This window comes from Drosophila ananassae, chromosome XR (genome assembly GCF_017639315.1).
Source record: "Drosophila ananassae strain 14024-0371.13 chromosome XR, ASM1763931v2, whole genome shotgun sequence".
In the NCBI taxonomy this organism is placed as follows: domain Eukaryota; kingdom Metazoa; phylum Arthropoda; class Insecta; order Diptera; family Drosophilidae; genus Drosophila; species Drosophila ananassae.
The window spans coordinates 18,440,100-18,457,486 of record NC_057932.1 but is presented as its reverse complement, the minus strand read 5'-3'; the positions used below and the strand labels follow the sequence as shown (position 1 = coordinate 18,457,486).

Sequence of the window (17,387 nt, the reverse complement as noted above, 5' to 3'; positions counted from 1 at the left end):
ACAATTACATAAAAAGAAATATGCGTGTATGTTATCTATAGTATATGTATATACGCTGGTAATAATGTGTACATATAGTCGTATATATATATGCGTATATATGCATGTGGGTGTTAAGTATATTGATCTTTTTATCATTATTTGTTTTTTTTTGACTAAGTTTAGTGGTGCTGCATTATGCTATCCTCCTTCGTGTTCTCCTTCCTCCTTATCCATGTCCTGCTCCGTATCCTGTTCCTGCTCCTGCTCTTGCTCCTGCTCCTGCTCCTGCTCCTGCTCCTTCCTCGTCGTAGTCGTGATGGGCGGCGGCATGGGCGTGCTGGGATGCTGGGTGTGGGGGGATGCTGGGAGGGATAGCTCTGTGGGGGGGGAGGAGGTGCAGACTACAATATCGCATTTCTTTCTGCCTTCTATGGCGCTAACAAATTTCTTTTTGGACCGATAATAAAAATACACACAAGTATACATCTGGTAGTTCGGTTTCCCATTATTTCTTCTTACATTTCTTCATCAATTTTTATGATTTTTCATTTTTTTTTTATACACTAACTAAATATACAAATCAACAAATTTCCGAAAAAATGCCCACCTATATGGGGTGGGGCTATATAACCATCGATGTCCGCCTTTTGTCGTCGGGGGACTCAAAGAATTCTATATACATTACATAGAGAGAGATAGAGATAGCGGTACAGAAAAAGAGAGAGAGAGAGAGAGCAGCAAACGGACGCCTTTCTTTTCATTTTGAATTCAGGGTTCGTAAAAAAAATAACACACTTTTAACAAAAAAAAAAAAATTACTTTTACATCTATTTTTTAATTCATTTTCTTTCCATTTAAATTTTAGAAACTAGGGGGACAACATACACACACACTGTATGTAGAGTGAGTCCTTTAAGGGGTCCTGCGGGCGGAGAAAGAAAGTCTGATCTGATCACAAATACATCTTCCTCCAGTTAGGATTATATTTAGGTCTTAACAATAGCATTCAAAGAAGAGAACTACTAATCGCGTATATACAGTGTGTAGTAGCTTCCAAGATCCAGATCCAAATCGTGATCCTGATCCTGATCCTGATCCTGATACTGTATGTTATATACACATGTTCCACACATTACGAACCCTGAACCGGCCTTTAGCTTCCTGTTTCCTGCTTCCTGCCTAGTCGTCACATCGCATATATAGCATAGGTATTACAATATGTATATATTTTATATATAACTAGAGGGGGAGGGGGGGGGCGCACTAGCCCCCCCCACCACCACCGTTCAAACTATCAACAAGTTCTCTAATGTTAGCTCACATAAAAAAAAATTATCATAATAATAAGTAGATTTTAATCAATTAATAATAAGAAAACGCAAGATAATTATACATAGCTTTTTGGCTGCTGGACAGGGTCTGGGACTGGGTCTGGGTCGGGGTCTGGATCGGGATCGGGAGTCGGGGGCTTCCGCTTTCCCTTGAGGATGGCGGGACATGGTTCGGGTGCTGGGATGGATGGTAGGTGCTGGGCTGGAGAATGGGCGTTGGTTTTTCTCTTGGATTTCTTGGGGGGAGGGGGAGGATCTTTGAGTGGAAATTCGATTTGGATGGTTCTTTAAACGGATAAGTAGTAAAATGCTTAGACGTATAAATAGGCTCTCTCCTAACGTTATATGTAATAATCACATTGACTGCCCTCGTCGTCCAGTTCTGCTCCAGCTTATGCTTCCGCTTCCGCTCCGGCTTCCGCTCCGGCTTCCGCTCCGGCTTCCACTCCGGCTTCTGCTCCAGCTTCCGCTTCCACTGTTGATTCTTGCCTCCTCCTCCATCCTCGTACACCATTCACCGTTCAGTTGCTCCGCTGTGTTCTTCCAGCCCTGTGACTACATGTGATGCCACTGCGTCACCGCCACATTGGTGTTGTCGTTCAGCCGCGCAATCTCCTCGTGCAGCCCGTGGCCCAGCCACTGCAGAAATATCCGGCCGTACGCCGCCTGGCACAGTCGCAGCGGATTGCCCCGCCTCAGGCCCTGATCCGTCTCGCCGTACTCGTCCAAGTAGGGCGGCTGGACAAAGCATCCCTTGCCCCGGCCCAGATAGACCACCTGGCAGTCGCGGATGCGCAGGAAGATGCCCACCTCAGCGCCGCAGTCGTGGGCGTGATGGGTGCACGCCCCCACCGACATCTTGCCCAGTTCCGGCTGGCAGCAGTACGACTGGCCGCACAGGATGGCGCCACAGATCAGACACATGGTCGGCGTCTTCATCTCCTCGCGCTCGTTGTTCGGACAGAAGATGTCCGAGACGCTGTTGATCAGGTCGGAGTAGTCGTCGAAGAGGGTCTTCAGGCGCGGCAGCGGGCGCAGGCAGGGCACCACCTCGATGGCCTGCTGGCCGGTCTCCAGCTCGCGCAGTATGTCCGGGTGCGAGGCGAACGAGTGCATCATGGTGGCGAACACCGTCTCCATGTCGAAGTAGACGCCCAGATTGGTGTCCAGGCCCAAGTACATGCACATCAGGTCGAAGCGGTCGGACTGGTCCGTCGGGAACGTGTCCGGGAAGTCGATGTCGGTCAGGCAGCGGTAGAAGAGACAGGCGCATCGCAGGAACGAGCCCATCTGCCGCTGCACATACTCCAGCAGCAGGGCCAGGGTGTAGAACTCGCAGGGTATCACCGCCGTCGGCTGTTGCTCCTGCTCCACGTTGTCCTGGTCCATCTGGCGCTGCTTCGCCAGCTGCAGCTTCCGGGCCGGCATGTTGTAGCGGCGGTAGAAGGCCACCATGTTCTCCTGGATCTTGGCCGGCAGCTGCTCCACGTACGGCAGCAGGTCCAGTTCCGTGTCCACCATCTTCTTGGCCTGCTCCCGCTCCGCGTCGAAGCAGATCACCGCCTTGGTTATGTTGGCCAGGAACATCGTCTGCAGGATGTAGTAGTCGAACATGTTGCCGCTGGGTATGATGGCGTGGAAGTTGCTGGCCGGGAAGTGGCTCGAGAACACTGCAAAAGAGGTACATTAATACGAGGTATTCTGTTTCTACTCCCGGCCAGGCCGGGAAATGGCTTCTATGCCCCTTCCGATGGTCATAACTCGGCGAATATCTGTCTGATTTGGGAGTGTCGTACCTTCCCGATCTTAGATCATCGAGTAGATTGATTCCCCATCAAAATCTGGCAAACTAAAATCTGAGCCGATTTTCGAAATTTTTCAAAGGGGTACCATCATCAAAATATTGAAAAAATCGAAAAATTTGATTTGTACGAGATTCTAAATCTAATGATGCAGAACAAAAGATATGAGTTCGCTTATTAATAAATGGTATTCCGTTTCAAAATCGGTTAGATAATAACTGAGATATAGCCCAAGAGCTTCGAAAAGTTTCCGGGTTTTCCAGACTTTATAGTTTTTGAAAAATAGTGTGACCATCCTATCTTTCGATGGCCATAACTTTGCTAATATTCGTCCGATTTCAAAATGGCATACCTTCCCGATCTTAGATCATCGAGTAGTATTATTCGTCATCAAAATCTAGAAAACTAAAATCTGAGCCGATTTTCGAAAATTTTGCAAGGGGTACCATCATAAAAATTTTGAAAAAAATCGAAAAATTTGATTTGTTTGACTTTCAAAATCTAATGATGCAGAACGAAAGGTATGAGTTCTCTAATTAATAAATGACATTCTGTTTCAAAATCGGTTGAGAAATAACTAAGATATTGCTTAAAAAGCTTCAAAAAGTTTCCGGGTGTTCAGAATTTTTAGTTTTCGAAATTAGTGTGACCAAACTAAATCTTCCGATGACCATAACTCGGCTAATATTCGTCCGATCGAGGAATGTCATGTCTTCCCGATCTTAGATCTTTGAGTAGAATGATTCCTCATCAAAATCTGGAAAACTAAAATCCGACCCGATTTTCGAAAAAAATCATGATGGTACCCCTTTGAAAATTTTCGAAAATCGGGTCGGATTGAAGTTTCCCAGATTTTCATAGAAACTAATAGTCCTTGAAGAGCCCTGCTCGGAAAGGTATAACACTCCTCGACCGTCCCAGAATTGGCCAAGTTATGGCCATTGGAACTTTGGATTCTGGGAGGAATGGACCGGGAGGGACATCACCAGATACATTACTAGATAAGGAGTACTCACCGTTCTCTGACCCCATCAGATTAAAGACTCCGAACTGGAACTGGACCAGCAAACGGAAGCAGTCCCACTCCAGGACACTGGCCCCCTTCTGGCAGAAGACCGTATCGAGTAGCTTCGAGGCCAGTTCCGGCTGGGGCTTCACCATGGACTGGGCCGCTGAGCCCAGGCCGTGATTGGCCGGATCCGTGATCGGGATCATGCTGGAGGCGGCCGAGAAGAGGGAGCAGGCGCGCACCAGGTTGGTGGCGCAGCACTGGTGTCGCATCGGTAGCTCCGCCTTGAGCGGCTTCTGGTTGGCGAACAGATAGATCTCCAGGGCCTGCAGGGTGTAGCTGCAGGTGTCCCACAGCTGGGCGGCCGAGTCAGCCTCGTCGATGCCCGGCGGGGTGGCGGCGCCGGGCAGCTCCTTCTGGTGCTGCAGCTGGCTGGTCATGGCGTTGCCCAGGGCCTTGTTGAAGCCGCCCATCACGTCGAACCAGTGGCTGTGGAGCTTCGGGGGATCGTGGATCAGCTGGACGCTCCGCTCGAACTGGGCCCTGTCGGCGCCGCCGAGATTCGATTTGCGCAGGATGCTCGTCACGCTGGTGCGGTGCTTGAGGTCCTCCTCGTTGTAGTTGGACAGCTCGGCGGCCAGGGTGCGCATGATCTCGTTGAAGCTGTCCAGTGGGAGGTAGCCCTCCTGCTGGCCAGTGGCGTTCGAGGCCTGGGTGAAGGCCGGGAGGGGCTCGCTGACCGGCAGGACCGTGTTGCTGAGTGTCCGGCAGTAGGGACAGTGGAACTCCACGTTGTGGGCGGCGTTCAGGGCGATGCGGTTGCGGTGCGGACGCCGCTGCTCCTTGGTCTCCTCGTTGCTGTAGTACTCCTGCCAGCAGCTGTAGTGCATCACGTGGCCGCAGCAGCTGACGTGAAGGGCACACCGCCCCTGGTGTTGGTTTGGGGCGGTGAGGATCACCCGTGAGGTCTGAACGAAGGCGGAGCTCACCAGCGGCGGCCCCGGACGACTGATGGCACAGTTCTCGAAGCACAGGATGCACTTGAAGTCCGACTCGGTGTTCTGGTAGGTGCGCCGCTCCGGCCCCAGACAGGCGATGTTCGGCTTGAGGGCCACGGCGCCCTGCTCCTCCTCGGCGGTGGGGATGTCCTCCCACTCCATGGCGCCCGATCCCGAGTCGGCGAACATCTCGGCGTTGCTCTTCATGAACGACTTCTGGGCGTTCTTGATCTGGGCCATCACCTTGGCCCGACGCTCGGCCGCCAGGCGGGCGCGGTCCTCCTTCTCGCGGCGCAGCTGCTCCTCGGAGCTCAGCGGCTCGTCAGCGGTGGCCGCAGCCTGCTGGGAGCCGGATGGTCCCGCTCCCGAGGAGCAGCTGGGCGTCTGCTTGGCCTGCAGCTCCTTGTAGCGCTTGATTGTCCACAGAATGAAGTCGTGATGCGCTCCCAACTGCGGAAGAGATTCAAAATGGATGAGGGTGTCCGGAGAAGCTACTGGAAGCTACTTACCGTGGGGCAGCGTGCCAGCTCGTCCAGTTTCTTGAGGATTCCGTACTGCTGGGACCGCTCGTAGAAGCTCAGGAAGGGGTAGTGCTCGCTCAGCTCCTCCTGGATGGCAAAGCCCAAGAGATGCAAGATCTGCAAGGAGAATAGAGGATAGAATTCCAGAATAGAAAGGAATCTTCAAGGACACTCACCTTCTGCAAGTGGGATTCGGTGAAGGTGCGATTGTCTTCGAGGGCACGATCCATGGTCAGGGTGCAGATGTTGAGGAACACGTTGCACTGCAGGATGTTGGCCATGGACCTGGGGGGAGAGAGAGGAGGATGGGATGAGTTTCCACCACATGGAGAGCGATATCCCTTGGAATACTCACTTGAAGGCGGGCGTCAGTTGTGGCAGCTTGGGTGGAGGGCAGCAGACGAGCTGCTTCTTCGCCTTGCAGCGCTCCCGCTGCAGCTCCTCGGCCTTGGACTTGTCCTCCTTGGTGTAGTGGTAGAAGTAGACATTGAACTCCTCGTAGAGACGCTCCTTCAGCTCGTAGACACCCTTGCCGTCGGCGCCGACCGGCTTCTTGAAGACCGCCACCGAGTTGATGACGTCCTCGAAGATGCTGTCGCTGTTGCCGCCGTTGCCGTCGGGCAGGGCGCGGCTTAGCTCCGAGTGGGAGTAGGACTTGATGCAGAGCAGCTGGATGATCTCCTTCATGAGCCGGTCCTCCTCGGTGACCATCGACACGCCCGGCATCCACCTCTCGCCAATGATGACGATCAGCAGCTCGAGGAACTCGTCGATCATCGACAGCACTCGCATTATCTCGTCGTCCGCGGTGAGCTCGGCCAGCTTCTTCTCGTAGTTGGGCTGGGCCCAGGCGGTCAGGTTGAATTTGTTCAGCAGATGGATGAGGAACTCGTTGCTCTCCATCAGGGAGGCCCCAATCTGCAGGCAACAGATGTCCCTGTCCAGCATTTCCACGCGACACCGAACGTTGCGATAGAAATAGAGTTGATGCAGTAGGGAGTAACCGTTGCGGCGCCACATACCGGCAGCCACCTGGGCGATCATGGCGTGGGTGCACAGCACCGGCTCAATGATCTCCCTGGGCGTGAACTTGCGCTGCAGCGCCTCCGTCTCCGCCTGCAGGCTGTCGTAGGTCATCTCATGGTCGCCCAGGTGTAGGTAGATTCCGGCATAGAAGCGCGACAACGGCAGGTGTATGGAAACAGGGTTCACGGCCACATCGTACACCAGGCAGTTGGCCACATGGCCGGCCACGCTCTTCGCCTCCGACTTCTGGCCCTCGACAATGAAGCTGTTGTTCATCAGCGCCCGCAGGGTCATCTTGTAGAGCTTTCGCAGCAGCTTGGCATCGCTGGCCGCCCACTCGATCACCTGGGAGATGGTCGTCGCCAGCTTGATGTGCAGATTGAAGGCGCACTCCCACTCCGGCTCGTAGTCCATGTGCTGGCCGGTCTGGCGGGTGATCGACTCCATGCCCTGCATCACGTTGAGGACGCGGAGGAGGGCCCGACAGCCCTCCAGGAAGCCGCTGCGCAGATCGTTGCTGAGCACCTCCGGCTTGAGGCTGAGCAGGTAGCGGAGATCGTACAGGATGTAGTTGGCCCGCTTGAAGAACGTCAGGCTGGCGATGTTCTTGCTGAAGTGCAGTGTCCGGTTCTGGATGAACTTCTCGATGGCCACGTGGTAGAAGGTGTGCAGCAGCTTGTCGAAGATGCCCTCCTGGGCGATCAGGTGATGGGCTATGCTCGGCACCGTGAACAGTTGAACGCTAAGCGAGACAATGGAGAAGGCGTGGTCGTGGTCATCGCCGATGAAGTCCTCCACGATGGTGGCGTAGCGGCGGGAGAACTCCTGGGCCAGCACCACCTTGTTCTCGTACTCCATCAGCATGCCGGAGATGAGGAGGCGGTGCCAGCAAGTGCGGGCCGTCTTCCACAGCTTCACGTCGTACTCGAGTATGTGGCGGATGCAGAAGTCCTCCTGACGGCGCTGCACCAAACTGGCGAACGTCTTCCGGAAGAGGCAGTGGCGGACGAGGAACTCCTGGAACCAGCCCAGCAGCTGCAGGGCGAACTGCTGGCAGGCAACCGCCCCGATGTGCAGCACGGAGGTGCGCAGGGACTGGTAGTTGCGCGGATTCGTCACCAGGCCCGATTGCGGTATCATTTGGTTCTCAATGGCTGTTTTCAGATCGTTGCATATCTTTAAATGGAAATGTTCGAAAATTAGTATTGGAATCAGTTAGGGAATTAGCAAAGTGGTTCCAAAGAAGGCAAAGTGTGTAAATAAAAAGATCTGCTAGTTCTGGATCAACCAATTCGGTTCCAACTAATGTCCTCCAGACCCATTCCTCACAGAATCCAAAGTTCCAATGGCCATAACTTGGCCAATTCTGGGACGATCGAGGAGTGTTATACCTTTCCGAGCAGGGCTCTTCAAGGACTATTAGTTTCTATGAAAATATGGAAAACTTCAATCGGACCCCATTTTCGAAAATTTTCAAAGGGATACCATCATGATTTTTTTCGAAAATCGGGTCAGATATTAGTTTTCCAGATTTTGATGAGAAATCATTCTACTCGGTCATCTAAGATCGGGAAGGCATGACATTCCTAAATCGGACGAATATTAGCCGAGTTATGGTCATCGGAAGATGCAGTTTGGTCACACTAATTTCGAAAACAAAAAATTCTGAAAACCCGGAAACTTTTTGAAGCTTTTTAAGCAATATCTTAGTTATTTCTGAACCGATTTTGAAAAGGAATGCCATTTATTAATCAGAGAACTCATACCTTTCAATCTGCATCATTAGATTTTGAAAGTCAAACAAATCAAATTTTTCGATTTTTTTCAACATTTTTATGATGGTACCCCTTGCAAAATTTTCGAAAATCGGCTCAGATTTTAGTTTTCTAGATTTTGATAGGGAATGATACTACTCGATGATCTAAGATCGGGAAGGTATGCCATTTTGAAATCGGACGAATATTAGCAAAGTTATGGCCATCGAAAGATAGGATGGTCACACTTTTTTTTCAAAAACTATAAAGTCTGGAAAACCCGGAAACTTTTCGAAGCTCTTGGGCTATATCTCAGTTATTATTTAACCGATTTTGAAACGGAATACCATTTATTAATAAGCGAACTCATATCTTTTGTTCTGCATCATTAGATTTAGAATCTCGTACAAATCAAATTTTTCGATTTTTTTAATTATTTTTATGATGGTACCCCTTTGAAAAATTTCAAAAATCGGTTCAGATTTTAGTTTTCTAGATTTTGATGGGGAATGATAGTACTCGAAAAGCCGAGCACGGGAAGGTATAACACTCCCCTATAGGAGAAGAACTACCAGACTTATGATCATGGGAACATAGGGTTCTATGACATTAAGGACAGTTTTTAGCCAAATCTTAATTTTAAAACAATTACAAGAAGTTTAGCCTTTAACATAAATGAATAGCATTTAGGTTTCCCTGATGGAAGGAGCAGAACTAGCGCCGCCTCACCTTAAAGGTATCGCACTTGACAACCGCCCGCCCCTCGCGATCTATGGCCGCCACAATCTCCATGGCGTCCTTGTGACGGCACTTGGCGATCTTGGTGAGGGTCTGGATGACCTGGTCGAAGGTGTGCGACTCGTCGTTGTACAGAACGGTGCAGTACTGCGGCCCATCCAGCTGCCCCTCGGCGCCGGCGTCCAGGCACTGCAGACTGGCGTTCGGCTCGATCTCCAGATAGTTGACGCAGAAGGCCAGGATGGCCCCGAAGCAGATCTCGGCCCGCTCCAGCACGGCATCCGTGATGATCTTGCTCTCCAGCGGGTCTTTCCGATTTGCCTGAAGGACAAAGAGGGATTTTTGGTTAATATTTTGAAGAGAGATCATAAAGAACTACCAACCAGATGCAGCTGACAGTAGTGATCCTTTTTCCAGGCCTCGTCGTCGCCACAATCGCAGCACCCACCGCCGCCGGAGGTGGACATCTTGTACTTGTGGAAGCGGTGCGCCGATCGCTTGAAGCAGTTGACGCAGAGCACGCAGGTGGGATCGACGCCGCACTCCCGGCAGCTGTAGGTGGGCTCACCGTTCTTGAAGACCTTGCCACAAACGGTGGCGGTGTTGCCCTCCAGCCGGAGTTTCTCCAGCGCCGTGGCGGGATTATCGCCCAGTATGAACTCGACCAGGACATCGATCATCTCCTCCTTGGCCAGTGCCTCCTTAAACATGCACTTGACTGCAAAGAACAGGGATTACTGACCATGGCCACTAGGATAAGATTAAAGTTAGTTCTAGTCTAGTCTACTGGTTGGTTGCGTGATAAAAAAAAAAAATGGAACTACATGAAGCGCTCGTGGACTGGTGTGGATGGGTGGCAGGGGGGCGGCTGGATGACCCCCATGACCTGGAGACTTACGGGAGCCGCGGGTCAGACCGCGCTTGCTCTCCTGGAGGCGCTTGATCTCCTGCAGGAGGTTCACGTTCTTGGTGCTGGAGTGCAGAAGCTCATCGAAGGGCAAGTAGTCCGAGTTCATGGAGCTGTCGTCGTCCGAGCCGGAGTCGGTTCCCAAGTGCTCGCTGCACGCCAGGCAGGTGACAGCTCGGCAGCCAGCAGTATGACAAGGATGGTGGGGGATATGAGAGGGTTTCGTGCAGGATGCAGGATGCAGGATGCAGTGCAGGATGCAGGTGATTAGTGGGAGAAGGAGTTATGGTTAATGCAGGCATTCAAGTTAGTTGTGCTTCGTCTAAGGATTAATTCGAAGGTGCTTTTACTAATTCATAAATTAATAAATAAATTATTAAATTAAATATTTTAATATTTAAAACAAAAGTGTTAGCTTGGTAAACAATTAATCCTAGACCCTAATAACCACATTTTTTACTCACGAGTAAGTGCATTTGTATCTGAAATAAACGAGAAGGTAAAAAAAAAGGAAATTAGTTAAATAATGTATGGGTATGGGTATAGGAAGGGTTCTGACAAGCCCACTACAATTTATGATGGTTTTTCAATTAGGAATCCCATTTCGGGTATTATATGTACTAGCGATCCATCATTCCTTCTATCACTTCCACTTTTTATGGGACTTGTTATGGTTCTTATTATAGTACCTATATAGTACCTACTTTTTAGTACCTACTTTTTAGAACCTGCTATTCAGTACCTATTCTATAGTTCCTAATTTATAGTTCCTATTATATAGTACCTATTTTGTAGTACCTATTTTATAGTACCTATTTTATAGTATCTAATATATTGTACCTATTCAATAGTTCCTATTCTTTAATATCTATTAAATAATACCTTATACATTGTCCTTATTATTAAGTCCCTATTATAGTCCTATTCTATTGTATTGTACCTATTATATTGTACCTATTCTATAATACCAATCATATATTATCTATTCTATGGTATTTACTATATAGTTCCTATTCTGTAATATCTATAATATAATACCTACTATTTTAGTACCTATTCTATAGTACCTAATTTATAGTTACTTAGAATAGAAGTTTCTATTTTATAGTTCCTATTAAATAGTTTCTTTTATATGGTACCTAATATATAGAAAATATTATATAGGACCCATTTTAAAGAATCTATTATATAGTACCATTTATGTAGTACCTATTATATAGTATCTATTATATTGTACCTATAATCTAGTAATTACTATACTCCTATTATACTCTATACTTATACCTCTAATACTCCTTACTTATACCTCTTATACTCTTTAGTTATACCCTATATTTACTCTATATTATACCCTATATTATACTCTATATTATACTCTATATTACTTTACTTATATCACCCCATTCCTCTATTAGTACTCTACTACTTCTTATAGACTTTATCCCAAGTGCATTGCCAAGACTTGCAATTATACCGCCACATGAGTAATAATTTAAAAAAAAAACATGCCTAGTCATTAATGATTTCCATTATATAGATAAAAAAAAAAAAGAAGAAAAAATAAATAGCAGGAACCATGAAGTATGAATAATATTTACAATCCCTAAGTTTATTTATACACAGATGACTCTGCACAATTACCAGATAAACTTTCTCATGCAACTTTTATTTTTATTTAAGCCTTTATGATAGTACCCCCCCCTGGAAAATAACTCATACGCCGCGTGGGCCAACCGTCTTCCAGGCCAATGTCTTTTATGGTTTGAAATGAAATCTTAGACCCTCTTCTTAACGCACTTTGATGACGCTGGGCCGTCGAAATAAGCGGATTGAGTCACTCCGAGTGAGTAACGCTCCACGAGTCCACGAGTCCACGCTCCTGAAATATCATCCAAGAGCTTAGAACAGGTCGGACCACATGGCGATCACCGCAATCGCGATCGTGATCATGATCGTCACACTCTCGTGTAGCTATACTCTCGTATAGTATTAATATTATTATCGTATTATTGTGTGGTTTTCGACAAAAACCACAAAAGAGCCAAAGAGAAAACCTTCGCAACGAAACGAGTTTTTAAATCAAATTCAAATTCAAATTCAAATAAAAAATAAAAATCAAATTCAAATGCAAAAAAAGAAAAGGCATTTTTACAACAAATGCAGTTCTCAAGGTCGCCCTAATCTCTATGAACTCTACGGGGAGAGAATTATTTTTAAGAAGCAGAAGAGTTGAACAGATTTCCTTTAAAATGTTGATAATATTATCAAAATTATTATCAAGGCATCTGACGTAGCAGGGCTATCAGTGGCGTATACTATAAGAAATAAATAAAATAAAATAAATAGTAACTGATAGTTTCAAATCTAAAACACTAATACCTGATAGCTAGGCCTAGAAATTGTCTAAAATAATTATTAAAATATAATATATATTTTTTTTAAATACTATTTTAAAGTCTATATAGGTGAAGAATATAAATATATATAGTTGAGAGCCGAGAGTGTAAGCTAAGGCGTAATAAACTGGAACAAAGAAGGTGCCTGGAAGAGATGACACACCGAAAGAAACAAATAATAAAAGCAAGAAGTAAAAAATTAAAAATACAAAAACATAAAACAAAAAATAGAATCACTAAACAGAAGAACAGAGAGCTGTCTCCGCAGACATTTCATTCAGAAGAATGCATTTTTACAGTGTACGCCATAAAAACACACACAGAGCCCTGTAATTTATTAATAATACTTAATTAATTCCCTAATTAATTGTAATAATTAAGAAAGCAAACAAGGGCTTAGAATTATTAGCCTTTGAAGGTGCTTTCGAGTGAGAAGTAAACAATTATAATTAAAATTTAATAACTCATTTTGATGTCCGTGTAATGGCGGGTTTTGTGGCGATTTTTGTTGCGAGAGACTGTAGGTGGCGAATTTATTGCACATCTTGGCGCAAAAATAACAAAAACAGAGGCGGGCGGCCTGTCGGAAATTGAACGGCGTCCCAAATAAAAAAGATATATACAAGGCACCTATATGCAATAATATATAAAAGATATATATATTTAAACAAGAACAAGACACAGAGATCATTACAAAGAAAATGGGGACTGGGGGAAGGTAGAGAGGTAGGTGGGCGATCGACCTTATATAAATCATGATAAATACACAGCGAGAAACAAACTGCAAGTGCTGATGGGTGTAGGTGTGCCTAATTGTGTCATGTGTCAGCTGTGAATGTTGTTTTTCGTGCTTCGCCTCACAAAGACACGAAACGAAAGCGAAAACAAACAAAACAGAGATACATATGCTAATATTCGATGGCTGAAAGGTTTAACTACACTCGCCGAAATTTTATACAAACATTAGTAGATATACTATTAAATAGTATATGACTATACACACTAGGGAGTACTATAGGGCCTTGTTCTTTCTTCGAAATTGTTCATTGATCTTTACAGCATTTTTCCAGAAATAAATATGATTAATTATTACGGAAAAAATTCACGATGACATTGAATGAAAAATCATTGCTCTTAAATTAAAAAATACAATGAATTATTATTATAAAAAATACAAAAAGAAAAGGGCAACTCACAAGGAAATATTTTAAATACAACAAAATTCGCAACCTATCGATCTTTATATATGAGAAATCGATAACTTATCATAGAAAAATCTAAACTAGTAACATCGGAATTAGAAACTAGTAACTAAACTAAACAAACTAACTAAACTAATAATTAAATCTATTCTTAATCTATTTAAAATAATCTATTCTTCAAGACAAATTTTATATCAAAATTGCGAATATATCGAAATTTCTAAAGTTCTCTGAAATATATATTTTTAAATTTTTAAAGCTTTTTTTATCTTCCTCTACCATAATTGAAAAAATATGACAATTCTCTATAAAATAATCGATTCTTCATGACTGACACCTTTGAAATATATCGAAAAAATCGAGAAACGATAAATATTGAACACTCGCCTCTTAAATATATTTTCCTAATACTTTAATGTACTTTAAATTCAAAAAATGAAATCATTATCACCAAATAACTAATTTTTTACTCCAAAAAGGCTATAATTAAAAAAATCCCCTTTTGAGTACAAATTGGCTCGAGTTTCCAAATAAAAAAAGCCCAAAAAAAACACGTCAGAGTGGGATTGGCAAGCGGAGCACGAAGGCAACTGGACCAGATAAACGCAAGTTGAATAAACTGCATCCGAATACGTGAATATATATATAAATATATATATGGCGCTTTTTTGTTGTGTTTATCTCGGCGTTATCAGTCAAAGTCTTTGGCTTCTTTTATGTCATCTGGCCCCAGCTCGTATTCCACCTCGTCGCGGTCTTTCGTCATTTTGGAACAGCGTGTTTTTTTAGCACGCTTGTCTTGTCTGCGACCAATTAGACAGACTACAAATATCAGCAGCAGCTATATATACTTAAATATATATAAAATATTAAAACAGTGTCTCATGATCTACTGAAAGTTATAATTATTCCTTTGGGAATTATCTTCAGGGAAGTAAATGTCATAAAGAAATGAGAAATTATTTAAAGTATACTATTTTTAAGGCTATCAGCCCACAGTACCTATTCTATAGACCCTCTCCTACTCTACAATGCCCTATAATACCTAAATACTTGAAACTGATAAGGCCGTAGAACCGTAAAAAGGGTAACCCTCATATTAAATATCATTGAGAAAGCGTGTGGGGGAGATATGGTTTGAGGACTTGGCAAATAATTGACAAATTTAGGAGCTAAAAGTGAAATTTTGCCATACGTTTGTCAATTATTAGATAGAAATCGATAGAAGTGACTATTTTGTAATATTTTTATGGAGTTTGTGAATAATAAACAATATTTCTTTTAATAATAATACTATTTTACAATTATTAGATACTTATTTCGATATATTATCGATAAATTGAATGTTTTTTGTTACTATTATGGCAAACAAGAAGCAATAATCTCTCTCAGAGTTCTCAAATATTTCTTCCATAATTAAAACATAACTCCCAAAACATCAGTATAAAAACTACAATTAAAAAAAAGACTCTTTTGTTTACACTTTCGATACATTTTCGATTAAACAACGATTGTATGTCACAGAGTCATTTGCGCTGGTTGCTGGGCTCTGTTTATGGAGCGTATTAGTGTTACTTTGGACGTTCCCCGGCTAGGCGATATTAAATCAATATGTTATAAACAGAAACCCGACTCTAAATTGGGAATGATGCAAACGCTTTCCTAGTTCCGACCAATTTGTGTGCCTCAAGGTGCGACAAATGAATTTGCTGTCTTTTGGGGCGAAAATAGACGACTTCTAACGGGGAATGTGGTGCAAACGAGTTTTAGTTTTGTTTTTAGTTTTTAGTTCAGTTTGTTTATCTAATTTATTTCTGTTCGAGGGAGAGAGAGAGAGAGAGACATTGAAGTGTTGCTAGGCCGGGCTTTGCAGGTTGCAAGCACACAGATACAGATACAGATACAGCTACAGCTGCAGATACAGATACTGGCGCACTGCAAAAGGTGAGACAGGCAGCACCAGTCGAGGTGTTCAGGTGAGCTTCAGGTGGGCCGTAGTAGGAGAGCCAATTGAAAGGAAAACCTGGCGGCGCACCAGGTAGCACGTCAGAAGCGAGAACTCACGGAAACAGACGAAACAGAAACGTGCGAAAACATCAAGCGATAGAAAATGGTCAGAAACGTAAAATAAATAGGCGAGCGAAAAAAAATTCTATAAGAAGAGTGTAATAGGAAAAAATTGCATATATGTATTGTAGCAACAAAAGCGTGCAGTTGTTCAATGGCAATAAACAAAAGCAGAAAGCAGAACCAGAACCCAGAACCCAGAACCCGCAACGCAGAACAAACAACACACAACAATAATGATAATTCAAGAGCGAGATTTTATAATGGGATTCTCCCACCCATTTATCTACATATTCCACTAATATTGTACTATTTGTTCAGGCAGCTCTCCTCTCTAATTGGAATGGCTATCGATATCGATGAGATAGATCTCCCATCACTGCTTTAAATGGCCTTTTCTTACAGCCTTCATACATATATTTTACTTATATTATTATATATATTCAGATATTCCACTGAAATATACCTCTAATCGGAATGGCTATCGATATCGATGGGCTCCCATCACTGCTTCTAAACTGCTTGCCTATCAAATTCCAATTAAAAGGATCTTTCCTTACAATTTCTGTCACACTCATCCCTATATTACTCCAGATATTCATTACAATACAGATCATATCGGAATATATATCGTTATCGATGAGGTAGATCTTCCATCACTGATTTTCAACTGCTTGCATATCAAATACCAATTTTCTTACTATTTCTGTCACACTCATCCCTAAATTCCTCCAGAACACACCTCTAATCCGAATAGATATCCTTATCGATAGGCTAGATCTCCCATCTCTGATTTAGAACTGCTTGCAAATCAAATTCCAATTAAAATGGCTTCCCCTTGCAATTTCTGGCAATAAGAAAACAGTACTACGAAATCTTATTACCTCTAATTGGGACAAACATAAAGAACTAATAGGTGGGGGAGAGGGAGAGGCAATTTCTATTCAATTACCTCACTGCGATTTCGATTCACAGGCCGGTTGCCAGGCCGGCCAATCGATATTGAATTATTGTTGTGCAGCGCCAACTTATTCCTATGACGTTGACAACAACAACAACAGAGCAGGCAGGAATGACTTGCTGAGAATCGAATCGCCTTCCGCCAAAACAGACTCTCTAGATGTGCTCTACAGATAAGTTTCTACGAAGAGAGCTTGTCAGAAGTTGACTGCTTGCTTTGGAGAACATGTTACAACTTGCTTTGCTTTTGCACGCCAGAACATGCATCGCTTTGACATGTTAGAACTTGTATAAAATCATAGTAGGCTACTTGGAACATATAACGGAAGGATATTGAAACAAATAACGTGACTTTGCATTTCCCTTTCTTTTCTTTCTTTCTCTCTCTCTCTCTTCCTTCCACACAAACACACACTTACATACTACTAGTGGCCTAATTGGGAATGACATTTAAGGCGAATCAGGAAGGAAGTAACTGCTCCGCTCAGCTCAGCTCAGCTCACCTGTTTCCATTTCGTTCGAGTAGTCGAAGTACTTGGGGGAATCCTTCTTGAAGAACTCGACAATGTCGCCGCGGGTGAGGGTGCCGGCCTGGAACTTGAGGCGCCACTCCTTGAGCGGCGAGTTGCATTCGGCGGGAGGTGCCACCACGACGTCCTCCATGTCGTAGCGATCCATTTCGCTGCAGTTGCTG

At 44.6% G+C, this 17,387-nt stretch overlaps 2 protein-coding genes across 3 annotated transcripts; both read right to left on the bottom strand.

Annotated features, from left to right (window-relative positions):
- Window positions 1-1,314: 1,314 nt before the first annotated feature.
- Window positions 1,315-1,827, bottom strand: LOC116655134. Its single transcript, XM_032452418.2, has 2 exons — window positions 1,672-1,827; window positions 1,315-1,598 (listed from the first exon to the last, which is right to left on the bottom strand). The coding sequence occupies exons 1-2, from the start codon at window positions 1,825-1,827 to the stop codon at window positions 1,341-1,343; spliced, it is 414 nt and encodes a 137-aa protein (XP_032308309.1). The 3' UTR covers window positions 1,315-1,340.
- Window positions 1,315-17,371, bottom strand: LOC6504487 (E3 ubiquitin-protein ligase UBR1). Of its 2 annotated transcripts, XM_032452417.2 has the most exons (10): window positions 17,197-17,371; window positions 10,533-10,550; window positions 10,060-10,251; window positions 9,545-9,879; window positions 9,153-9,482; window positions 5,999-7,845; window positions 5,820-5,928; window positions 5,632-5,760; window positions 4,132-5,572; window positions 1,315-2,983 (listed from the first exon to the last, which is right to left on the bottom strand). In XM_032452417.2, exons 1-10 carry the CDS (start codon window positions 17,369-17,371, stop codon window positions 1,869-1,871), a joined length of 5,691 nt encoding a protein of 1,896 aa, XP_032308308.1. In that variant the 3' UTR covers window positions 1,315-1,868. The 2 variants fall into 2 exon arrangements, with proteins under 2 accessions (XP_032308308.1, XP_001966997.2); XM_001966961.4 differs by lacking the exon at window positions 10,060-10,251.
- Window positions 17,372-17,387: the final 16 nt, after the last annotated feature.